The sequence below is a fragment of the Bidens hawaiensis genome, unplaced genomic scaffold (assembly GCF_021521415.1).
Source record: "Bidens hawaiensis isolate Kalapana, Puna unplaced genomic scaffold, B.hawaiensis_p1.1 tig00000296_1, whole genome shotgun sequence".
Taxonomy (NCBI): Eukaryota; Viridiplantae; Streptophyta; class Magnoliopsida; order Asterales; family Asteraceae; genus Bidens; species Bidens hawaiensis.
In genome coordinates, this window is record NW_027491024.1 from 7,586,811 (window position 1) to 7,612,886 (window position 26,076).

Here is a 26,076-nt window from a genome sequence, read left to right on the forward strand (position 1 = left end):
TCATTTGATTTATTTATCTATTTATAACACAATTCAATATATGTTTATGTGTGATTATTGCATGCCCTATGTTAATGCTCTATGTGCTTAATTGTTTATTTTATGTTTGGTGGTTGATATCTCATCCCCATCTATCCTCATCTAGTATGATCATACACTTACCGAAGTACTTTGATTTCGTATCAATAAGAACGGGTCCACATCTATTTAGTTGTTTACGTTTTCATATGAATTGTAATACTCATCATTTACATATGAATTGTGATTTATTTATACGTATAAATATATAAAACTAAAACTTATGTATTCTCACCAACGTTCGTGTTGACAAACTTTATTTTTATACATGCTACAGGTAAAAGTAATTTACTTTGATCAAGATTGAAGATATTAGTTTTTGCCTTAGGATATTTATTCTAAACCTAAAAAGTATGATGTATTTATTCTGTATATTGAATTTGTGTACTTGTTTTTAATATTAATGAAATTAAATAATTATTGTCGCTTTAATTAGTGTCTTTTGAGCTACTGTCCAATCAATACGTTTCGCCCCGGTATGTTCCGCCTTTGGTCGGGGTGTGACAACAAGGTTGGAGATTATGATTAGTAATACAACGAATGCTAAATGTATGTGTGTGTGTATTGCTAGAGAGTTATCAGTACTGCTAATGTGTGCGAAGTGATAAGAATGTAACCTAGCTAATCATAAACTCGGTTATAAACAAAAAAGATAAATAACAACTAATCCTATTTTTACGCCACTCTCCCACTAGTCGTTTCCAACTCTTGACCACGTGCTGAATGAGTCCAATAGCGAGTAAGTAGGTAGACTAGGTCTTTCGGTCGTTATATCTATCAAACTCAAACCTACACATAGGAAACAACTGTTAATAATAACAAATACCGAGGATCCTCGATCCTGATTCAATACTGGAGCTTTTATCCAGGATAACTGATCCAGGCGCGTCCCAGGATAACACATCCTCAGTACAAATTATTCGTGACATAACAGTATAGGTCTGAAATTGTTATCTATACAATGTTTATGAGTAATAACATTTTTAGAAATACTTGTCATATATCCTCATGTTTCCAGGAAAATGTAGATCTTCTTTCCTTTAGAAACTCTAGAATCCTTGATTCAATATTTTCAAGGATACAGATCCTAAGAGTATCTTTTTGTCAGGATCCTCGGGGCTTAAGGTAACTTCTTTTATATCTTGTTTGTTTATGATGGGTGTCAAATCCAACAAATAAAATAAACCAACTTAACACACTAAAAATAGTATGAGCGAAAGTAAGGTTCGTGTCCTCAAGGATACAGATTAACTAAATTATACCAAAAATATTTCAAGGGAAACACGATTGTTTTAAAAGCGGGGTTTTGATTTAAACTTGAAATTGATGAAAACAAAATATTATAAAAATGTGAATTCATATATATAAAACTAATTCCAAAACTAAGGCAATTACTTGATTAAATTCTAGCTTATGATCATTAACAATTATGGTGCAATGATTTTATGTTTAAACGGTTTGTATCAATACTAGACGTCACGCCGTTCGGACATCCACTCTATCTAATGTCTAACCACACGCCGTTCGGTGATTAGAGCCAACCCGCTACTCCAAGCTCACGTCGTTCGGATCTTAGTGTGTGGGTTGCATAATAGAAGTATCGATTATAATCAAACACTCACGTCGTTCGGAGTGTTTAACTAGATCATGTGACTCTATAACGATTTTTGGGTTCATAAACAAACTCAAAACATTATTTGTTCCTTTTATCAAAACTTAGAAAACTGATTAGTGTTTTAAATATTGATTATCTTTATTAGAAAAATTAATAAGGTGATCAAGTTTATTAACAATCTAATATATGCCGGAATGAATCGGGTTTAAGATCAAGAACCACACAAACAAACCATTAAAACAAATCACACAACTGGTTCACATGAGTTTCGAATTAAAATCAAAATACCATAGTGTTGAAACTAAATTAATTTAGCCGGACATAGTTGCTAAACCAATCAAACCAAGTCTGAAAGAAAACATAAACTCATAAAACCAGAAAACAATATTCTTCTCTCCGCCCTCTGTCGTCCAAGATTATCTCTCTTCCCACGGTAGCTCAATCCATTCTTTTTATCTTCAAATTTGTTGACCTTATCTCATTATCCTTTGTGGCCCATTTAACTTCAATAATATAATTTAATCTTGAGCCCATTACATTTAATTTTCACCACACTTGAGAGTTAGGTCTAAGCCATTTACTTTGTTTTGTCAATTGCAAACTTATGGCTCAATTTACTCACACAATTAATTGACTCAACCGTTTAGCAACTGTTTAGTCTAGCTCCTCATTAGTCTGCTAGTTCCAATATGTTGCCAATATTCTAACTTTCAAAGCTTAATTTATCATTTTCTCTGGACTTTAATCTTGAATCCTTTCAAGTTCTTCAATGCTCTCGTCTCTTGCAACCGCTCCGCATCTATAAGAAACAATAAACAATCCAAAGTAGATTCCGCTCCACAAAACAAGTGTTTCACAAAATAATTTGATATATGTACGATAAATGCATTATATATGGCTAAAATTGGGTGTTTAAAGTGTTATAAAACATGCCAAAAAATGCAACTAACAAATCTCTCCAAGCTTAAACCTTTCCTTGTCCTCAAGGAAGTAAAAAAAATAGTATAAACCAAGACTTAAAAATGTTGAGGACTTTTTTTATTTATTTTTTTTTTAGATATTTATTTTATTTATTTATATTTTTTATTTTTTAAATCCCGTTTTGGTACCGGAAAGATTTGTAATGAGATCATAACTAGCATGTTATTTTTTCTTTTATTTGAACCCGGGAAGTACCGACACGTGTAGCTATGATTGTCGATATTCTGTGTCCCTTTATACTCAAACCCGCTTAATCCCAACCAAATGCTTTCTTCTTAATAATATACAATATTACAGCATTGTTCTATTGTCCCCATACCCGACACCAGTGACCAAAAACCTACCCACTTCACGACTTATTGAAGATTTCCAAAAACACACTTGATGCGACCATGCACCCTAACCATAGCACAATAGCTATTATCTTTTAACCGCTTATTTATTTGGCTCTGTTATGAAGATCGGGAATTTTCTCCCCTTTTTTTGCTTTTTTTATATACATATATATATATATATATATATATATATCTAGGAGGTCAATTTTTCATCTCTTTATCTTTTCTGGTTAATATATATGGACGTGCTATGACACGAGGCCATGGTGTGTGATAGAGGAAATGCAACTCAACCAATTTTAGTCGGGATTCAATCTATGGCCGCAAGCATTAGAATGGGAAACTAAACACATATATTCATTAAGGTTATTGCATACAACATTGGTGTTCAGAAACGGGCCGAGCCTATCAACACATCCCAAATTATCTATGTTTTCCTCCCCATGGTTACTATCACGTTTAAGCTTTAGCATGCTAATTTCCTATTATTTCTCATGTGCAACAAACTTTTCCTAACCATAAACGGGTTATGCAAATTTTTATTTTTATAGATTTTTTCTAAGTTTTTTTTCAAGTTTTATTATTATTATTATTATTACTATTACTATTACTATTACTATTACTATTACTATTACTGTTACTATTACAATTATGCCATGAAACATCCAATGCAATTTATGTACACCCAAAAAATGTAATGAATACTACGAAACATACCTTTCAAATCTCCCCAAGCTTAAAATTCGGATTCGTCCTCGAGGCTTGAAGAAAAGCGTGAAACGGAATTACTGAGGCGGAAGGAGCGGTCCGACTTGAAGAATCTTTCTATGAGCGAATAGTCGGTGGTGGCGAAACGTTTCAAACCAATAATCTTTTGTCTCTACCCATGCTTCATGATAAGCACGCCACTTAGACTAATCCTTCTAGGGTGATACTTTGTCATTCTCCTCGGGCAACGAGCCTTGTCTCCAAGATCCTGCATGGCAAACATTAATCCAGACATGTCAACATAAAAACAATAATCACTGATCCTTGGATATTCTTCTTCCTTATCATCTTCATCCTCCACATAATTAATTTTATTGTGGTTAGGCCTCGTATAAGGCTTGGATTTGAATGACGGTTGAGATGAAGGTTCTGATTTCCGGTTGGGACGTTCGTGGCTATATGTTGGGCCATTGATCCGATCATGGATCATTTGATCGTCTTCTAGCCTGATGAACCATAGAGCCCGGTTCCTGACTTCATCTAAGGTCCTGCAAGGATTCATGACTAAATCCTCAAAGAATGGAGAATGAATCTTCAATCCCTTATTGAATGCTTAAATTGCGATAGCCATGTCAATATTTGGGCTATCCAATGCTTCCCTACAGAACCTGCCAACATAATTTCTAACATACTCCTCATGTTTTTGGGTGATCTTGTACCAATCATTAGTTAACTTCTTGAATGACTTGCTACAAGAAAATTGGTTATTAAATAAATTAATTAAATGAGCAAAAGAAGTAATTGAGTTAGGAGGGACACTCTGTAGCCATTTTAAGGCTAATCTTGTAAGAGTTGAACCAAAGCCTTTGCATAGACAGGCTTCCTTTAAATCTGCTGAGATAGGTATGATTTTCATCCTCTCTTTGTACTGAGCCACATGTTCTTCAGGGTCGGTTGTTCCATCATAAAGCTTGATGTAACACAAAGTGTACATCTTTTAGCATCGAATTATCCTCATATTTACTTAAAACTCCATGAAAATTCATTATATTTGGTACTTATTTGAGTTATTTGTGAATGTGGAGGTCCGGGAGCCCGCCCGGCGAAGATTTGACGAAAAGATTGCATTTTTAGGACAAAAATCAAGAATCTGGCAGAAGTGCATGACCATGTGTAAGACCCCGAATCCGGGAGTCCTACAATTGGTAATCATTCCAAACAAATTCAAATATAAAGGTTAAACAGGTTTCATATAATTCAAAAATTCAATACAGAGTATTCTTGTAGCAGAAAATTTATAAAACATCCAAATATTATCCTTAAGACATAAAAAAGTAAATTAAAATTTTCTTAAATATTAACACGATAAGGAGCATCGACTATAACTGCCTTGGGACCTTGGGTAGTCTTGAGCACCTCCAAGCAGTAATCTCATCCACGTTCAACCTGAAATCATTCTAACATTCACGCAAAGTCAGCTTGAGCTGAGTGAGTTCATGTTTTTATCATCAAAATTTATTAAAGACCGACCAAGGTATTTAACATATGTCTTCCATAAAAAATACATAAATAACATCAATAAATAAATAAATAAACTTTCCTCAGTCAAACACGTAACATGGGTCACATCCTCTCAAGTCCATAACACAAAGTTAAGGACCCGAATAAACTTCACCCCAAGGACAGATAAACTGTTAGGGGTTTTTTAAACATCCATTCGTCCCAAGGACAATCTTCCTATCCCAGGACACATCCACCTTAACCCCCAACAGGGGAATTAAGGAATTTTATACTTCTCTTCGACCCGGTCACGGCTTAACAAAAACATTCACGTGGTGGCCACACACACACATACAAATAAAATAATTATAAATCATACAAACTTCCAATCATAGATAGTAAAGATAACATAAACTATGCAATATCATCCAAACACTTCAAAAGGGTAAAAAAGTCATAAAATGTGTATGCTAGCCCAAAACGTAAAACATTTGAAAAGGGGCTTCATGAAACTCACCTGATATGAATCACATAAACATCACAACTAGATCCTCTAGCTAATCACTCACAATCCACAAGTCTGTCAAGTTAAAGCACACAACAATCACTAACTAGACCGCAACAACTCGCTCACTTTACGAGACGTCCTAATGGGATTGGATTGACCCATAGCCACACCCAACATTCATATTCATCTATATAAGCCCCCGGAGTCCTTGAATTACCCAAAACTCCCTTTCCAATAAATCACCACCAACGGTTCCCAAACTATGTCCGTCTTACGTTAATTATGTCAAATTCGTGAGTTAACGAACCGATTAACCAACCACCAACCAAACCAGCCCCATTTTGATAACATTTGGCATTATTACATTCTACCCATCAATATTTAACCACCCAAGTTGATGGGGTTTGAAATCTCATCTTTTTCCTCATTAATTAGCAATTAATCGAGTTTACGCACTCTTACAAACCGATTAAGGAATCACCAACCAAACCAGCCCCTATAACCAAAAAAATAATTTTCCTACTGTTCATACACTATCATAAGACCCCTCAAACTGATCAGGTTGGCCATTCCTTCAAATAATACCCGAATGACAACAATTAACGATTTCAACATTCAAGAACCCTATAAATCAGTTTTTATCAATTGACCTATCAAAACAACTCCAATGGTCATGAAATTTTAGTATGATATACTAGACATATGTGGGAATCTTTTGACACCAAAAACTCCAACTTTTGACCTCGGGAAGCGTGTCAAATGACTTTAATCCGAATATGTCCCTAGCTCAAGAAACAGATTAATTGACCATCGTAACGACCTAGATTATGCAATTAAAGATTATGGGAGTGTAGTACACACCTTGAACGAACTCTAGCAGCTTGGAATTGAATTAACTCGGTCAAAATCAAATGTTTTGGTGGCTTGGGGCTTGCGGCCGCTACTAGGTTGGGGGCGGGGGGTGGGGGATTAGGTTATAACATTCCATAAGTTACATCTTTAGCCCTTGCACTTTGTAATTCGATCCGTCTTGCTCCCAAACTAAAAGAAATACTTTTTGGACATGCCCATAGATTCCCGATCCTTCAAGCGAATCCCGAGAAATTAATTTAACAACTTTACACTCGCGTCATTCGGTTGACGAGAATTTTTTTCGGATGTTACACCATGCCAGTAAAGTGCATGACCATGAGTGATTTTGACCAAATAAAACACGAGGTGCACACAAATCGATGGTGAATTTTCAATCAGCAGACTGGAATTGAAACTGAAGTCATGTTGGTGAGTTTTTACGGGTTGCCGGAGCGACATTGAGTGGTGAAAATTGTATTTTTGGGGTTAAGGTGTGCGATTAAAAGGTGTGTGATGGCCGGAAAATTGAGGTGAAACGGGGAAAGGATGGTGGTTGTTTCAGGTGTCAAGTGAAAGTTGCAAGAAGTGGCTGTGATAGATATAAGGGAGTTGGGTTTGGTGGTTGTTAATGTCCGTGAAGGCAGTTGAACCTAATCACGGTGAGTGGGAGAGCTTGCATGATGGTCAACCGGACGTGGAGGTCTGATGGTGGTGGGTGGTGGGTGGGAGTGAGTAGGGCTGTCACTTTTACTCGAAATGTGAAACCCAACCCGAGAAAACATGAACCCGAACCCAAACTAGCCTGAACCGAAAAACCCGAACTCGAGAAAAGGCCAACCCGAACTCGAACCGAAGTAATTCGGATTGGTTCTTGGGTCTGATTTGTAGGTTTCGGGTCAACCCAAAAAACCCGAATAAACTATTTGGTTAAAAAACATAATATAAAATTCCACTTGTTCATATTACACCTATTATAGTTGATCGATTGTTTAATGTTTATATATCTCTTCTGTTTATGGCTAATAACAATATAATTTAAAAATATGTTGGTTTACCTTACTATATTTATTTATTATTCGGTTATTTACGTAACAAGTAAGAAAAATATGTTGCTTTAGTTTTCGTATTGTAGCTTTTCTTTACTTCTTTTTATTTTCCTTTTATTTTCTTAGATACCCGAAACCTGAAAAAACCCAAACCCAAAAAACCTGTAAGAGATTTGGGTTGGGTTTTGGGTTTAAATTAAAAAATTAGAAACCCGAAGAACTCGACCCAAGAAACCCGAAACCCGAAGAACATCCCTAGGGGTGAGGTAGGGATGAAGAAGGTGAATGGGGTGATGGATCCCACTTTATTAGTTTAGTATATGTTATTAGGTTTATGCATATTTTCATATTATTATTTTTTTTAAATAACTATACTTAAAAGACAATTTGCCTTTCATTTAACGTTAAAAAATTAACAGAGTTAACGATTTGGACGTAATTGGCAACATTTGAGAAAACTCGATGTTTCAGTTGCACAAAGAAAACTATTTAAACGAAAGTCGCATAATTGACCAAAACTCATGGATGATTTTGGCAAGACACTTTACTCCTAACTTTATACCATTCTATATTTATATAAATAGCTTTTATCTCTAGTATTATGGAGTTGTTTTATATTATATGTTTCCAATATTTATATAGTTTTTTGGATTTAAATTTTATTTATTGTAAAGAAGTTAATAATGTAATTAGGATTTGATGATGAAAGGGTTTCACAAATAAATGAGATTTTATAACCCGTTTTAAAAGCTATATCGGTTAAAGACCCATGACCTGCTTATTTTTTTACTATAAAATTGTTTCTTAATTATAAATATTTTTTAAAAATAAGATATTAATTTTTAATATATCTCTATTTTATAGGAATTTTCATATCAAATATTTGGTGAGATTAACTTTTTAGTTTAATGAGATGTTATAGCATGTTTAAGGGTTATCTGGGTTTGGTCTGATCCATACCCGTGAATTTGGGTCAAATGCATGAGAAACCTTTATTTACAGATAAAACAATATGGTGGCTTAAAAAAGTACATAGCAACCAGAGAGCTTTTAAAGTTTCGTTATTATCTGTTTATAATATTTATATATTTTTTGGATTTTATTTATTGTAAAGTTAATAATAGTATTTGATAATGAAAAGGTTTCACAAATAAATGAGATGTTATAACCCGGTTTAAAAAGCTATTTGGGTTTGATGAGACCCGTGATCCGCTTATTTTTTTTACTATAAAACTGTTTTTTACTTAAAAATAATATATATCTTTTTTAAAGAAATCAAATATTAAGTTTTAGTATATTTCTATTTTATAGGATTTTCACATCAAATATTAGTTGAGTAGTTGAGATTATTTTTTTAATTTAATGAGATGTTGGTCAAATGCATGAGAAGTCTCTATTTACAAATAATACAATCTGGTAGCTTAAGAGAATGTTGGGAACAACCAGCGAGCTTTTAAAAGTTTGATTATATATATTACTAGTTTTCATCCCTCGTATTACGGTAATTGTTTTATATTATTTGTTTCTAATATTTATTTATTTTATGAATTTTTAATTTTTTTATTGTATGAAAGTTAATAATATACTTATGGTTTGATGATAAATTGTTTCACAAATAAAATGAGATGTTATAACTTGGTTTAAAAACTATATGGGTTTAATGAGACCCAAGACCTATTTATTTTTTATATTATAAAATTGGGTTTTTAATTATAAATAATATATATCTTTTTTAAAATAAGTCAGATATTAATTTTTAGTATATCCCTACTTTATAAGATTTTTATATCAAATATTTGATGAGATTAGTTTTTAATTTAATGAGATGTTATAACTCGTTTAAAAAATATCTGGGTTTAGATACATTCATGCACTCATGGACCATTTTCACCAATTAAACAAGTAAGACATTAAAGATAGAAAAAAAAAAGACATTAGCAAACATTACAAAATAGTAATTGCGTTTGCCGGGAGTCAAACCCGGGTCTATTGCTTGGAAGGCAATTAGTGAGATTAGTTTTTAATTTAATGAGATGTTATAACTCGTTTAAAAAATATCTGGGTTTAGATACATTCATGCACTCATGGACCATTTTCACCAATTAAACAAGTAAGACATTAAAGAGAGAAAAAAAAAAGACATTAGCAAACATTACAAAATAGTAATTGCGTTTGCCGGGAGTCAAACCCGGGTCTATTGCTTGGAAGGCAATTATCCTAACCATTGGACTACAAACGCATCTTTATTTTTAATAGAATTAATTTAATGAGATGTTATAACTCGTTTAAAAAATATCTGGGTTTAGATACATTCATGCACTCATGGACCATTTTCACCAATTAAACAAGTAAAACATTAAAGATAGAAAAAAAAAAAGACATTAGCAAACATTACAAAATAGTAATTGCGTTTGCCGGGAGTCAAACCCGGGTCTATTGCTTGGAAGGCAATTATCCTAACCGTCGGACTACAAACGCATCTTTATTTTTAATAGAATAAACGTAGATATAAACTATACGCAGGCTGAACTTACTGAACTTGATATTTTAAAATACACGACGACTTATTGCTACAAGTATGGTATTGTTTCTTAGCAAGTTGATAGAAACAAATTGTGCACCCGGCACACCATGTCAACTAAAACCAACTTGTAATTTATAATTCATTGAGTTGTATACTGTTCGAGTTTAAGTTAATGTAATTAAGTCAACTTTAACCTATTTAATTGCTAACTACCAATGTATGTATATCTCGTCCATATGAACTTGTTATTCATATTACTAGATTTCTTATTATTGATTGTAACCCGTAAAATAAATCAAGCTCGATCATTTAAAATTTAACGTATGATTCTATGAGAAGGTTGTCATCGATTGCTTTTTAGATATAGAGCTTTCACTAGTCTACAAGTATACTAAGTTTTATCCATCATGTTACGAGGTTGTTTTATATTTTCGCTTCTAGTATTTATATATATTTTTTGAATTTCAAATTTATTTATTGTAAGGAAGCTAATAATATATTTAGGGTTTGATGATAAAAGAGTTTTATAAATAAATGAAATGTTATAACCCGTTTAAAAGCTATCTGGGTATGGTGAGACCCATGTCCCGTTTATTTTTTGTACTATAAAATTGTTTCTTTAATTATATATAATACCTTTTTTTCTAAAAAAAACCTAATATTAATTTTTACTATATTCTTATTTTATAGGATTTCATATCAAATATTTGGTAAGATTAATTTTAATTAAATGAGATGTTATAACCCGTTTAAGGGCTATTTGGGTTTGGTGGGACACATACCCGTGAATCCGAGTCAAATGCATAAGAAGCCTCCATTTATAAATAATGCAATCTGATGACATAAGAGAATGTAGGAAGCAACCAGAAAGTTTTTAAAGGTTTCGTTTATATATATTTATTATTAAGATTTAAGATTTTATACAAGAACAAGTCAAATGCTTCGCGCGCTGCAGTGGCTCGAACTTGATTCTCAAATGAACTTTAACGTCTATGTTGGTTCACCAGAAAACAAAAAAAAAATCAAACCCCTCTCTTTGTAGTTGATTTAAGCCGGCACGTTACGGTGAAAACTCAGGCATAATCGGTTCGGTTTGTTACAGTACCGTCATAAAAATATTTATTAACAAAAGTTAAGAGTGGAGAAATGTAGTAATTAAAAAATGTAAAAAATGCAATAGAAGAAATTGCAAAAAAAAATTAATTATAGTCTCACATTTAGAAAAGGGTAAAAATTTTGAGAAATGACTTTTAATAAATAAAAAATGTAATAACTAACATGCTTTAAGAACTTGCATACCAAGTTAAAAAAATTGTATATCTCATTAATATTTAATATCTTTTGGTTTTTAAATGGTATATGTGATAGATAAATGGTGTGTGGTTGATAATAAGTTTGATCAAAATTATGTATGGCTTATAAACGAAAGATTGATGAATAGTGAGAGGAATGAATGCTGGTTTTTAATATATATATATATAGGGGATGGATCTTGCGAGAAGTGATATTACGGCGAGAAGCGCGAGAAGTGAATGTATAACTCCATTAATCCCTAATTTCACTCCTTTTCATATAATGTTACATACATATATGTAGGTTGGTTGTATTTATGTCTTAATTACACATTCAAACTTACCTATAAATATATAAATGTACCGAGCCACATTCAAACCTATGTACCTACACACATACATACACATATACAAACATACGTACACATATACAAACATCGTACCTACACACATACATACACATATACAAACATACGTACACATATACAAACATCGTACCTACACACATACATATGCACCTACACAACGCACCTACACATAAGAAAAAGAATGAAATTAGGAATTAATGGAGTTACACCTTCACTTCTCGCATTTCTCCCTGTAAAAAAACTTCCGAAATGATATATATATATATATATATATATATATATATATATATAATAGTTTAGGTTTGGCCAATATATTGATCTCATCCCTTACACACTAAAACACGTATATGGAGATACATCACATAAGATAATTTATTATTAAAATACAGAATTACAGAAATTGTCATTTACGTTTGTATCAAATTTCACTCATTGCCCTTTATCTTCAAAGTTGATATGTTTTATCCTTTACGTTTACAAATCCAACAACGTTTGTCCTTTTACCCTAACCCAGTTAGTTTTTCTCGTTAAGTTTGATAATTTGCTTTGCATATAAGGGCAGATAAGTCATTTTACCATTTATTTAAAAACAAATAACCTTGTAATAAATTAAAAACATTAACAGAAAAGCAAAATCAAGCCACCATCGGAGCCCGCACCCTCCAGAATATCGATTTTTAGATCCTCCTTCATCTGCCAAGAACAAATATCCGGCTGATTGCATCTCTCTCTCATCTATCTTTGTAAGATTTCTACAAAAGAAGAGTGATCGTTGCTTGAAGAGCAATCGTACACCGAGATGGAATTTGGAAATAAATCTCAATAGCCCTCATCTGCCGGAAAAACGAACGGGTGTGGTTTGTTGCTTTAGGTTTTGCAAACCTGCAACAAAAAAGATTCATTAGATTCACGGTGAGGTTTGAGATGTTTATAGTTTGGCGGTGTTTGTTACCCACCTCAAAAACTGCTCCCGTCGATGAATCCCAGCCTCGTGTCACCACCTCCGCTATCCGAGCATTCAGATCCTCAAGAGTAAAAAAAAACCCTATTATAGTCCAAAATTGTGTTTCATTAATCTCCCAGCAAATTTTATTAAAAAAAACCCTAGATCTGGATTTATAATCTCTGTGGTGAGTCAAAGATTGAGGTGTTGTGGGTGATGGAGAGAGAGAGAGATTTTAATGTTTTATAATTGTAATTATACAATTATAATTTTATTATTAAAATGTTTTTTAATACATAAATAAAATGATCAATTTATCCTTATGTGCATTTATTATTAAAATGTTTTTTAATACATAAATAAAATGACAAATTTACTCTTATATGCAAGGCACATGATCAGACATAACGAGAAAAACTAAATGGGTTAGGGTAAAAGGGCAAACATTGTTGGATTTGTAAACGTAAAGAATAAAACATATCAACTTTGAAGATAAAGGATGATGAGTGAAATTTGATACAAACGTAAAAGACAATTTTTGTAATTCTGTCTTATTAAAATTTAATACTTAAATTTACATACAATCAAAATTTTAAAGATGATACATTTGAACTTTAAAATTTTAAGTTGTACTAAGCTCAAAATATAGCAGTCACAATCATTGCTCATATGGAAAACGTCACAATAGTTTTAAACCAAACACACTTACGCCATGCTTGCGTTACACGCATATAATGTATATGGGGTGGGTAAAAGTGAAAATGCATTAATGTTGACGTTATTTTACTAAACTCGTGAAAATAACGTTAAAAGTGGCGCAAGGTTAATCAAGCATCATGTAGTGGCGTTGATAGCCGAAAGACAAGGGTGCATGCACTAATCGTCCGGTGTCCCGATGATTGAGTGTTATGTGCCTTATGTCCAAGGCGTGATGCAAAACTACTATCGAGTCAGGGGTCTCATCGGAAACAACCTCTCTATTCTTAAAGGGTAGAGGTAAGGTTGTCTACACCTTACCCTTCTCAGACCCTACCATAGCTTTGCTATTAATGAGATATACTGAGTACGATGATGATGAAATTTACATATGATTTATTAATACTATTGTTTTATTGTTTACGGTTTACGAACACTATACTCAAGTTGTTATTATTATTATTATTTAATTTTAATTTTTGTGAAATAACACCTTCTAAGTCGATCGAAACCGAACCAGTGGCTGATCTTGATCTAGGATTTTCCACTAGTGAGGGTAGAAAAAGATATTCATTATGTTGGTCGGTTATAACTTGTTGAAACGGATAAGTGAAAACGACTCAAAACGGGTAGTCTATAACAGGAGAAAACATGCAAGTTATATCAGGCAATCCTACTGTTAACAATTAAAATGGCAGATTAAGAAATTGATGGTGTTATCTATCTATTATAATAAAAGACTACCTATTTTTGTCACTTGTCATTTTCATAGCCCTCCTCACATTTTTTTCACTTATTTCAATATATGGTCCTTATGTTTTAAGCCATGCCAATATATGAATTCAGGGTTTGTTTTTATTATATGTAAATCCTAATCGATTCATTTATTAACATTAATGGTGAAATAAGAAAATGAGGAAATATTAAAATTGACGTTGAAGGTTTGATAGAATATAATTTTAAAGTCACAGGTAATTGCAAACTACGCAAATAAATGTGCATCATTGTCGAAGAATTTGGATTTGTATGGTAAACTACAAATTGTTTTTTAAACTGGGATTCGAGCAACTATGCATAATTTTTTATATAAGATTGGTTTCAAATTTGAATTTAAAATCTTCTCATGTGAATTTGAACTCGGGAAAATATGTATTTTCTTAATTTTCTCCAAAACGTTTTATATAAATTTTGCAAACATAGAGAATACATGTTATATATATTTTGGTGTTTAACATTAAATTATTGAAGTTGAATATTATAATTATAATCTATATGTATACCTATTTATCTATATGTACACCTATTATAAAGGGTTTTAGCAATAAGAAAATCAATATTTTCTTTTATAATTCAGACCAAAATGCTTTAGAATATATATTTTCACATTAATTTAAAAAAAATTAGTTAATCCGGTTAAAAGTCATTTACCATGCTTCCAACAAATCCGAAATCTTTGCTTCTTTTTTTTATTCTATAAGTTTTTAAAACATATATATCGATTAATTAAATATTACAACAACTCCCAAAATATTAACTAATAACAGGGGATTAATATTCAAAATTTAAACATTCCTCATTTAATACTTTCAACTATTATAAATAAGAATCACTACATTCACTTTATGCAACTTTAAATATTCTATTATTATGCTAACTCAGAATAATCACTTTTATTTGAACATGGCTTTAAGGTTAGCATGTCTTTGTCATTTTCTATTAATATAATATGAAAAAATCATTTAGTTATATTTTAATTTCCGATTTTACGTGTTGCTTGATTATACAATTGTTAATTGTAAAATATAAAATCAAGTAAAAATTTGTCATATATATTAATGACACCAAATTTATCACGATCAATCAATTTTAATTTTTAAAAATTATAAGGATGAGTATATTATCAAAGTTCAGGTAATCTGGTTTTTTGGATAATCATGTTTTTGGGATAAACATGTACACATGATCTCAAATGACATAATATATATATATATATATATATATATATTGATTAAAAGATATGATATTTTATATGTATGAATATTTTTTTGTTATTTTCATGGATATATCATCATTTATCTAGGGTTGGTATGTACTTGAAGAATCTTATTTATACTTGGCTATATCAAGAGTTATAAGTATACCTATATGTTACCTTATCAAGAGTTACAAGCAGGCATAAACTAAAGAATTTGATTTGTGATAAACAACGTATACCAATCAATACAATCACAAATGTAGTGTACCTAGACTATTTTACTTATTTGTAACATATTTGTGTAATCTTAGTTTTGTAATTTCTATAATTTTAATGTAAATTGTAACTGTATTAAATATATGATCATTTTGTTAACTATATTTCACTTAATGGTTAAAGTACAAAATTTTAATCAATTACCCGTGTAATACACGGACCTCAAACTAGTATATAGTATACTAGCTTTAGAGCCCGTGTGACACACGTGACGCTTAAAAGATATACTATTAAGCTATATAATTAAATGATTAAATTTAAACTAATAAAACTATATTTTATCAAGTTAAATGGTTTTATACGTACAAATTATATTTTCTAATTGGATATTCATATGAATACGTAGTGGATTGTTACACAACTCCTTCATAATCACAAAAAATATGCACCTTGTGATTTTATAAGTTGTAAATATATTTTTTTAATGAAATAGCAAATTCTAACAAAAGATGATAATATGCTTCATTAATAATGACATAAAAACATCATATATAAAATTAACATGAATAAAACACGATTGTACTATAGTTTCGAAAGAGATAGATGGAAACTCCATGGATCCATGGAGGTTGAATTAGAGCTGTCACTTTTACTTGAAACCCGACTCGAGAAAACCCGAGCCCGAACCAAAATTAATCTGACCTAAAAAAACCCGAACCCGAGAAAAGACCAACCAAACCGAAACCTAAGTAATATGGGTTGGTTCTTGGGTTTGATGTCTAGGTTTTGGGTCAACCTAAAAAACCCGAATAAAGTATTTGTTTAAAAACATAATATTATTATTAGGTATGACGTATAGGGAATACTCTACACATTCCACTTGTTCTTATTCCATTTATTATAGTTGATCGACTATTTATTATTTAAAAGCATAATGTTTATTTTACCGGGTTATGTTTATTTATTATTTGGTTATTTACATAAGGAATAAAAAAGTGAATGTTGCTTTAGTTTTCACGTTGTAGCTTTTATTTACTTTATTATTAGATTTTGTTGTTTTAGACACCCGAAACTCAAGTAACCCAACTTGAAAAACACAAACTCAAACAACCCGAACCCGAAAAACTGTGACAGATTTGGGTTGGGTTTCGGTTCTAAATTTACAACTTTGAAACCCGAAGAACCTGACCCGAGAAACCATAAACCCAAAAGGCAAACTCGAAGCACCCCTAGGTTGAATAAATATGTGAGAATAAAATTTTTATTCATTCAAAATTTATTGCCTATCATTTTAGACCTATATTTGATTTCATTAAAGATATAAATAATAAAATTATATTTACATGAATACCTGCATATTTGTAATTTCTATAATTTAAGTAATTAGTTATTTAATTAAAAGATGAACTGATGTGTTTTGATTACACTGATATCAATATGGTTTTATAAAAATATAAATTAATTTGAGCAGGAAATTGAGGCTAGGAATGAATCTCCAAGTGAGACGTGTACAAGTAGATGTGTATAGGGCGTAAGAAAAATAATTAATTGAGCATGAAGCATTGGGGTTAGTTGGTAAATAAAGGAAAGGCTGCATGAGTAAGCTCAGGAACATGGGCCTGGGGCTGGGCCTATCGCGTGCAGTTGGCACACACCGAAGGCGCGTATACCTTTCCCAGTTTGCCTTGAGAAAGGGGGCAAGTATACATACATACATACTTCCACCACCACCACCACCACCGCATCCACCTTCAACAACACACACACGGACGAAATCCGGTTATTATTCTTCGCATTCCGATTAATTGCTTCTTCTTCTTCTTTTATCATTATATAATAAATCGATTGCTTATTTGATTTAATTTAATTGCAGGCAATCGAAGATGAAGGTTTTCGTGAAAACATTGAAGGGGACTCACTTCGAAATCCAAGTCAAACCTCAAGACACGGTATGTATGTATTATTATTATTATTATTATTATTATTATTATTATTTTGCTTTTCATTCGAGTTAGGGTTTTATGCGTTCTCTCATCTTATTATTTTGCTTCTGAATTTCGTTTTTAGGGTTTACATATTAAATTGTGATGTAATCTGTCCAATTGGGAGCTTATTGAATTGTATTTTTAGTATTAGTTAAATACGTGGATGATGCTGCTAACCAATTCCTAGTCTATTTTCATTTGGGATTGCTGGATGTTAAGCAATTGGCATGTAAATAGGTGGTAGGAAACACCAGTTTGTAGCTAACTTTATCTGTAATTAATGGTTATCTTATGCATTTACATGATTGTTCTTATGTATGTATTAGTTTTTTATTTAGGAATTAGTTAGAATGTCGGTTTCGATTACCAAATGAATTTGCATTGTGAAGCTTTGTTGTAACCTGTTAGCTTGAAAATAAGGTACTAATTATACTACACTCCATGTAAATCACAATGATAAAACTCTTTATTGCTTTTTTTATTTTTATTTCTTTTTATGTTGTGTTTAGGATAAGTTTAAGCTGTGTAAGATTACCTATATTACAATTTACTTTTCAACCTCAATCAGTGAAGATGAGGAAATCTTGGTTTTATTGGAGTTTGTTTATTAAAAGACTGTTCACTTGGTAGCTCGAATCTGTGGTTGTGAATTTTCGTAATTTGTTTTATAAGGTATATAATATATTTTAAAGAACCAGTTTAGGTCTTTTATGCTGTCATTTGATTGGGATTGAATGTGTTTGGAACAAACAAGAAAGTAGCAGGCTGTTTTTTTGCTTGATGTTTTGTACGTGGCGGTAAGAGAGAGAGTGATTATTGATGCAGGTAGCTGATGTGAAGAAAAATATAGAAGGTGTTCAGGGACAAGATGTTTATCCTGCTGCACAGCAGATGCTTATCCATCAGGGTAAAGTGCTTAAAGATGCCACCACCTTGGAAGAGAACAAAGTTGCTGAAAATTCCTTTATTGTCATCATGTTATCCAAGGTTAAATTAACTCTCATTTAGCTTCAAGACATTCAAGTACTTTTCATTCATCAAACATCTCTTTTAGTCTTTGTTGGTTTATTGTTGGAATTTTATAGTATATATTTTCCGTCTATATGTTCCACTGTTTTGGTTGTCCAGTTAAATAGTCACCCTAGGCCCCTAGCTAGCAAGATACAGGAGGTGTTTTTTTTTTCTTTCTAATTCTATGAATATGAAATTCTTATTGATTGTTAAAATTTTGTACTACTCTAGCTAGCAATATATGCAGACAATGAATATTTATTGTGTTTCACATTACAGTGTTTGGCACACTGCTAAATTAAACTTATTGATAAAGGATGCACATCAGGACTTTAGTTTCCATTGATCTGAGTATATATGTGGTTTTATGTTTATTTTTTTTTCTAGCTTCATAGTTACTACACATAATTTTATTCACCTGTTATTTAGTTAATATTTTCTTTCAATTTATTCCAATCTTAAATACAGAGTAAGGCACCCCCTGGCCAAACTTCAACAGCAGCAGCTGCCCCTAAGGTATTGGCTTTTGTAGTTATGTGTTTGAAATATATTTTCTTATCACTTTTAGTATTGTTTTAGTTACATCTTTATCTCAATGATCTCATTGATGTGCATTGAACCCCGTGTGTCATGCAGGCACCTCAGACAAGTGCCACAGCCACTCCCCCGGCACCAGCTGTCACTCAGGCTCCCCCTCCAGCTGTGACACAGTAAGCTTACGCTGCTACTTATATTTGTGTACATTTTTCTTCATTATTTTCATATATACAATTTTTGTCATTTAATCTGCCTTTCTCCGATTGCAGGCCTGCATCTGTTCCTTCAGCTACCCCAGCTTCAGATCCAGCAACTGTTGTGAATGCTCCGTCAGTATTTTGCCAATAAGACGAGATAGCTAATCATATTTGTAAATTAATAAACACCGATACTGGATGGTTTTTACTGAAGTAAGTTAATGATCTATTTCAGGTCAGAGAATGTATATGACCAAGCAGCATCAAATCTGGTAGCGGGAACCAATTTGGAGGGTACAATCCAGCATCTACTTGATATGGGTGGAGGGATTTGGGATAGAGATACGGTTGTACGTGCCCTTCGTGCTGCTTTCAATAATCCAGAAAGAGCTGTCGAGTATCTCTATTCTGTAAGTCCTTTTTAACATTTGAAACTTTTACATTCATATTTTTTTATTTCAGAACTTAGCATAAAGTACATAACATATGAAAACTTCTTATAAATGTCAGGGAATCCCCGAGCCAGCTGAGCTTCCTCCAGCGGCAGGAGCTTCACCAGTGCCAGGTGTGCAGGCGGTCAACCCACCTGCTCAACCTGCACAACCAGCAGCAGCTGTGCCTTCAACTGGACCTAATGCAAACCCCTTGGATCTCTTTCCTCAGGTATTTTTGTTGACTTGTCAACGGTCGTTATCTCCATCCTGAACATGTTAAATGATAAGGCTGTTACATTTGGCCTAGGGTCTTCCTGATATGGGTGCAAATGCTCCTGCTGGTGCTGGTACTGCAGGCAACCTTGATTTCCTCCGTAACAGTCCACAGGTATAAAAATACACACTCTTTCACCACGCATATCTACCCAAGGTTCAGCTCAATCAAATGGTTGATAACCATCTATGCTCTTGCTCTTGTTTTCAGTTCCAAGCACTTCGGGCGATGGTGCAAGCTAATCCACAAATCTTGCAGGTAGTGTTTATATACATGTACACATACACAGATGAGTTGGTACACTTCTTTATTTATGATGATGTTGACAGCCTATGCTTCAAGAGCTGGGGAAACAAAATCTTCATTTGGTGAGACTCATTCAAGAGCATCAGGCTGATTTTCTTCGTTTGATTAACGAGCCTGTTGAAGGCGGAGAGTACGTTCTCTGTTAATGTCTAATCTTTAGTACCTGATCTATGGGTGTTAAGATGGAATCTTAATAGGGTTTAAGTTTCAGGAATGTACTTGGGGATCTTGCTGCTGCAATGCCACAGGCTGTGACTGTTACACCCGAGGAACGTGAAGCCATTGAGCGCGTAAGTTTTCATCTGCTTGAGTAATTAATAAATGGAAATAGTTTGGTGATAGAATATTAAAAAGGATGTTGATGTTTTTGTTTCAGCTAGAAGCAATGGGTTTTGATAGAGCAATAGTATTAGAGGTGTTCTTTGCATGTAACAAGAACGAGGAGCTTGCAGCCAATTACCTATTAGATCACAGCCATGAGTTTGAAGACTAGTTATAGTGGGGTTGATAAAATGGTAATGGTGGACTGCTCCTGCTGTGGTTATTTCTGTGTTCATCTTCTTTTCTTTCTTTCTTTTTTCTCTTTTAATTTCCGAGTGGTTATACTTGTGGAAATATGCGAGTGAGGGAAAGACGGAAATTGGACTGTGACCAGAATCTTATTTAATTTGCACTTGTTCTGTATTTCCGACCTTGTTTTATAAGGCACTAGTGTTATAATGCCCCCAACGTTGGTTTACTTTTGGCTTATGAGGCCAAAGCCGTTGCTTTTCAACTCGGAGCACCAGTTTTAGCTTTGTTTAGGGCGGTTTTGGGGGTGCCATTTTTGCGAGTGAATGGGGTTTGATGACTCATATGTGGTCCGGGAAGTATTTTTTATTTTGTTGGGTTGGCGTTGGCGTTGGTGGAAAAGACTGGTATCCGAACCAATGAACACCTCTAACTTACTGAAAGGCTGTCTAGTGATGGTTATGGTAGCATCTTTCCATTTTGGGAAATTGCTTTTAGTTTATAAGCCATGTCACTGACTAATGTTCTTTTACATACCCTGATCCGACTTTATTGCCTGATTCTCTCTAAATGAGAATATGAATACCTCTCTTATTCTATTGTAAGTAACAAAAGTTGTCTTTTCTATTTCATGCTAGCGATAGTACTTTCAAAACAATACATGTTTTCCTAGTTTAAGAGAAACGTGCCTTCTATTTTTTTCTGACTCAACTTCAGTATACACTTCATTGGTTTTGAATGATGTGTAAAAAGTAATTTTTATACTTTTAGGCAACGTTATTTTTTTTACAGTTTACGCAATTGAATTTTTATAGTCCGGTTTTACATAGCATTCTTGTAAAACACGTTTCATATTCGTGTTCTTGGTTCATCTTTTACGTCAACCCACCTAGCTGTAAAATATGTTACTGTAACGAATAAACAGTAGGCGATTCGCAAGGGAGAATTATATGAGAAAATTACGCAACTAGCTATATTTTAAAATATGACGTGTAACAAAAAAATCATTGCTATAGCCTATAACTAAGGTTCGTCTTCTCTTTCTACAGAATGCAACTCCCTTTCACGTCGTATTCCTAATTTGGTAAGTCCTTTAAATGAATGATATAGAGAGTTGTCAAGAATGTTTTGGACTCTTCTCTCCAAATTGTGACAGCACGTAACCACGTTATCTAACTAATTGATAATGTAGTAACTGGGGGTGTGCAGAAGCCGAACCATAACAACGAACTCGTTATCTGAAGTTAATCATAACCGAACCTTGTATGCATGTATTTTTGTCAAATTTTTACTTCTTTTAGCATTTTTTATACCTCAATTTCTAAATTCGAACATTTAAATCAAGTTTGAAACCTTCATAATTGAGTATGGAAAACCATAACCGAACCATTTTCAATTGGAACAAAGAAAAAAAATGGATTTGACAATTAACTAAACTTAACCTAACCGACTCCTAACTGACGGTTAACCGTCCAATTCAATTATGATTAAAACCAAACCAAACTAGCTTTGCACACCCCTATACCCTTAAGTCTTGAAAATTGAAACATTCATTGAAGTAAAAAGTTACAAAGTTGAGGGGTAAAAAGTAGAAACTTGTATAGTAGAGGGAGATTATCCCACCACTATTACTATATGCAACTTGCTGTATTTAGAAGAAATTAATCTTTCACTCTTCTTGTTTTGTCTGTATGCATGCATATCTACCTTTGATACCAATATGACGATTCCTTGAAGTTAAAAGATAGTAACCCTTTTCCAACAATTACTGCCAAACCTTGTACTCCATGCCTTAAAACTTATACCATGCTTATTATTTTACTATTTCACTACCCACCCTTAAAGATAGATAGGATTCCCTTCCCCTCTTCCTACGACAAATCATACATAATAATATACCTCGTAGATATTCACACAGTTACAGAAGACATGTCTGCCGTTAAACATAAACAAGTATCTGAAAAGTCAACGAATGTTCCGGTCACACTTGCCTCCATAGAATGCTTGACATTTCCTTTAGTAATCTCTTATTATTATTATTATTATTATTATTATTCTTTTGAACGGGCGAATGTTACTCTACCCTTACTAAAGTGCAGGTTCAGGAAGTTGTTATATTGGCGGATTATCGATGCAAAATCTGTCGAGAGAGAGTTGCGGATATTGTTTCCAAATTGAATGGTAAATAAATAAATGTTCTCATTTCTTGATTTTCCGGCTGCCTTTTAATTTCCGGTTTCATGATATATTTATTAATTATTATTAAGTCTTTCACCAGTGTAGAGCCGTTGTGAGTCGAGCAGCCAATAGTCTAGTAGGGTCCACTGCCAATAGTCTAGTTGGATTCCATTTTTTCACCTTTTTCTAAAAAAGGACCCTTATTTTCCGTATATCCTTCCTTGACTGTTTTCTCTATAAAATTACATACTTTCTTATATATTGCAATAATCAAACTTGTTATCGAAAAACTTACGACTTCGCTAACTAAAGGAAACCATTGCATGTTGTTAATTTGTGACATATTACCTACCAGGTTATGGCTTCAAATTAGTAACATAATTAAAATCCACCAAGTCACTTTTTTTTAATTGGCATTGTTTTGTACAATTACTTGATCTTTTTATGATTTTATCCAAAAATTTATATAACTTGTCCAAGTTTTTAATGTCTTTTCTGTTTGGAATATATTTAAAAACCTTTGAATATATACAAAACAAAATATCCATATATAAACATGATTAGCTATGAAATATATAAGAATCAAGAATTGGAGTTTGTTTTCAACACGTGGAATAATGGTTTTGGATATTTTCATAGAAGAATCAAGAATCTATTTGACTCGACCCAAAGTCAGTAATCACATTCACAATTATTGTGGGGTTTAGCTTGTTTGTAAGGCATGAGCTGTGGCATCCTTGGTAGGTGTGAGCTCGTATTGGATCGAGATCGGTACCGATCTCGATAATAATAAAAAACGAGTACCGGTATCGATATCGAAAGTACTTGGTACAGTACGATACCGGTTCGGTATGGTACGTACGGTATTTGAGGGAAAAAAATTGGACCAAAAGTACGAAAACCTAAAAAAAGTCGGTACCGAATCAGTGCTAGAAATACCCCAGTACGGTACCATTTGCTCATCGCTAGTTTTGGGAGAGGCAGGGATTGGGTTGTTAAATTTTGTGGATGGATCGGGCTAAATGGCTCTGTGGAGCAAGGGGTTCGGGGTGAGGTAATACCTGTCTTTGAACGGCCCATTCTTCTTTTCGACATGTGACACATTCGGATATTGGTTTCCTTTATTGTTATTATACGTAATTGGCGTTTTAGCATAACAAATTTCTATAAAGTGAGTTATGTTTATTTTTTACAAAGTTTTTAACCTTTTATAATTATAATAGATAATACCAAGTTTAACACACATTCAAATAAAGAGTATGATTATGCAAAATAAATGTAAAAGACAGCAATTATGTGACAATGGTTTTTACCGTTAGCTACCGAATAAAAATAGTGTATGTTTAAAGGACGAGTGTTTTCCTATTTTCTTGTTCTTGTAATTCTATTTAAGGAGTTTATGTTTAGTATGAAGATTATGAAGGAAAATATTGTGGTTTGATTAACAAAAGTCTCTTACAAAAGTCTCTAGTTTCTATCTAGTTTCTTTCTATTTTCTTGTACCATTTGATTAACGAACACTGTTCGTAACAGTTTTCTTATATACTACAACATGGTGAGCACATTCTTCAGGTATTTAGTCTTTCCTATCGTGGATGCTCTATCACGTTTTGGGTATCTCTCATGACACATTTTCTACGTGTAACATAGCTTCTATATATATTAGTACTTAAATTCTAACTTGGAGATAAAGGTTAAAACAAAGGTTTTCTTCTCGTGTTCTGATCGGATGAACTTAATGCATATCCTTCTTTTGACAATGGTTATTCAGACACCCTTTTTGATTATTCACACACCCTCTTAACATACATATTATCTTTATATACACCCTACAAAGAGCGTGTGAATAACACATCCCCTTCTTTTCTACCTTTCCTTATAAATTATTTTATTTATGTATCAATAAAGTGTACTTATTTATAAACTGACAGGAAAGATGGAGTCAGTGGAGATGATGATAATGGAGAAAAAAGTTATCCTTACTTTTGTGGGCAGATACTCTAAAGCAATCAAGACCGAAGGAAAAAAAGTTGAAGTGTTTGCTATCTACAAGAACATTTTAAATAAAATTTTCAATGTCTTATGTTATTCAAATGCTTGATAATTGTGTAATTACCAACATCTTATAAGTTCTCTTTTTATAGAATGGAATGTAAATGTAAGCAATGCACAAAACCACACTGGCCGGTTTAAAAGCATGTAAAATTTGTGTACCTGACCATTAATTTTTGTTTTATTGGAGGAATGACTTTGAATTATTATTTACGTCACTCAAGCCATTACAATAATCAAAATATAAAATACTTGGATCATAGTTTAGATCCTTATATAACCTTCTATAGCCCGAATGAGAGGTTTGGAATTTTGCATTCATTAATTAAACAAGCCTAAACCAATAGAACGTCTCATAGGGCAAGACCTAATTAAAGTGTCAACAAATCAAACGTAACAAACATGGCCAATTTTCTTAACGTAAATCAATCTGAACATATTTGACATGTTGATCTTACATGATATTACTTGACAGTTGACAATAAACGCCACCGACATTTGAAGACAACTGAAGTGTTTTGGGGAGATAATAGCTTATGCAAGAATATGTTGATTCAATAAACATTAGTATAGAGGTAGGGTACTGAAAAGATTCAAATACCATTAAGTAATACCCGCGGGTCAAATAAGAACTCATCACAAGTCACCCGCGGGGCATATGAATCATCCGCAAAATCATTTGAGGAAGAAACACCCGCATAACGCATGCGGAAGCATCCGGGCACCCTCAAAGGTCATCCGCAGAAAGGAATATCCTTCCGCGTAAATAACCACAAGGTAATGCCCCGGAATAGCTGTCAGTAACTAATTACCTTCTAGAAGAATTACCAAGATGCTTTCTTGAGCAATACGTGACCCTTCAACCAATCAGAAAGAGACACCTGGCGAGGCCGTTATAACCGTGCACATGGCCAGTGATACCTGTTTGGCCTATAACAGAGGGACGCGTGTCCAG

General features: G+C 33.0%; 1 protein-coding gene, 1 long non-coding RNA gene and 2 other non-coding genes across 4 annotated transcripts; 2 read left to right on the forward strand and 2 right to left on the reverse strand.

Annotated features, from left to right (window-relative positions):
• Positions 1–9,790: 9,790 nt before the first annotated feature.
• On the reverse strand, positions 9,791–9,862 carry TRNAG-UCC (transfer RNA glycine (anticodon UCC)). Its single transcript has one exon. It is a non-coding gene; the product is annotated as a tRNA-Gly (tRNA).
• Positions 9,863–10,029: 167 nt separating this feature from the next.
• Positions 10,030–10,101, reverse strand: TRNAG-UCC (transfer RNA glycine (anticodon UCC)). Its single transcript has one exon. It is a non-coding gene; the product is annotated as a tRNA-Gly (tRNA).
• A 7,209-nt stretch (positions 10,102–17,310) lies between these two features.
• On the forward strand, positions 17,311–21,123 carry LOC143620883 (ubiquitin receptor RAD23d-like). The gene is made up of 13 exons (XM_077092472.1): positions 17,311–17,416; positions 17,511–17,586; positions 18,448–18,609; positions 19,102–19,149; positions 19,270–19,343; positions 19,440–19,499; positions 19,603–19,777; positions 19,878–20,030; positions 20,109–20,189; positions 20,286–20,333; positions 20,405–20,511; positions 20,593–20,671; positions 20,758–21,123. The coding sequence occupies exons 2-13, from the start codon at positions 17,521–17,523 to the stop codon at positions 20,872–20,874; spliced, it is 1,170 nt and encodes a 389-aa protein (XP_076948587.1). The 5' UTR covers positions 17,311–17,416; positions 17,511–17,520; the 3' UTR covers positions 20,875–21,123.
• Positions 21,124–22,802: 1,679 nt separating this feature from the next.
• On the forward strand, positions 22,803–25,491 carry LOC143619917 (uncharacterized). The gene is made up of 3 exons (XR_013151255.1): positions 22,803–22,910; positions 22,991–23,072; positions 25,001–25,491. It is a non-coding gene; the product is annotated as an uncharacterized LOC143619917 (long non-coding RNA).
• The last annotated feature ends 585 nt before the right edge of the window (positions 25,492–26,076 follow it).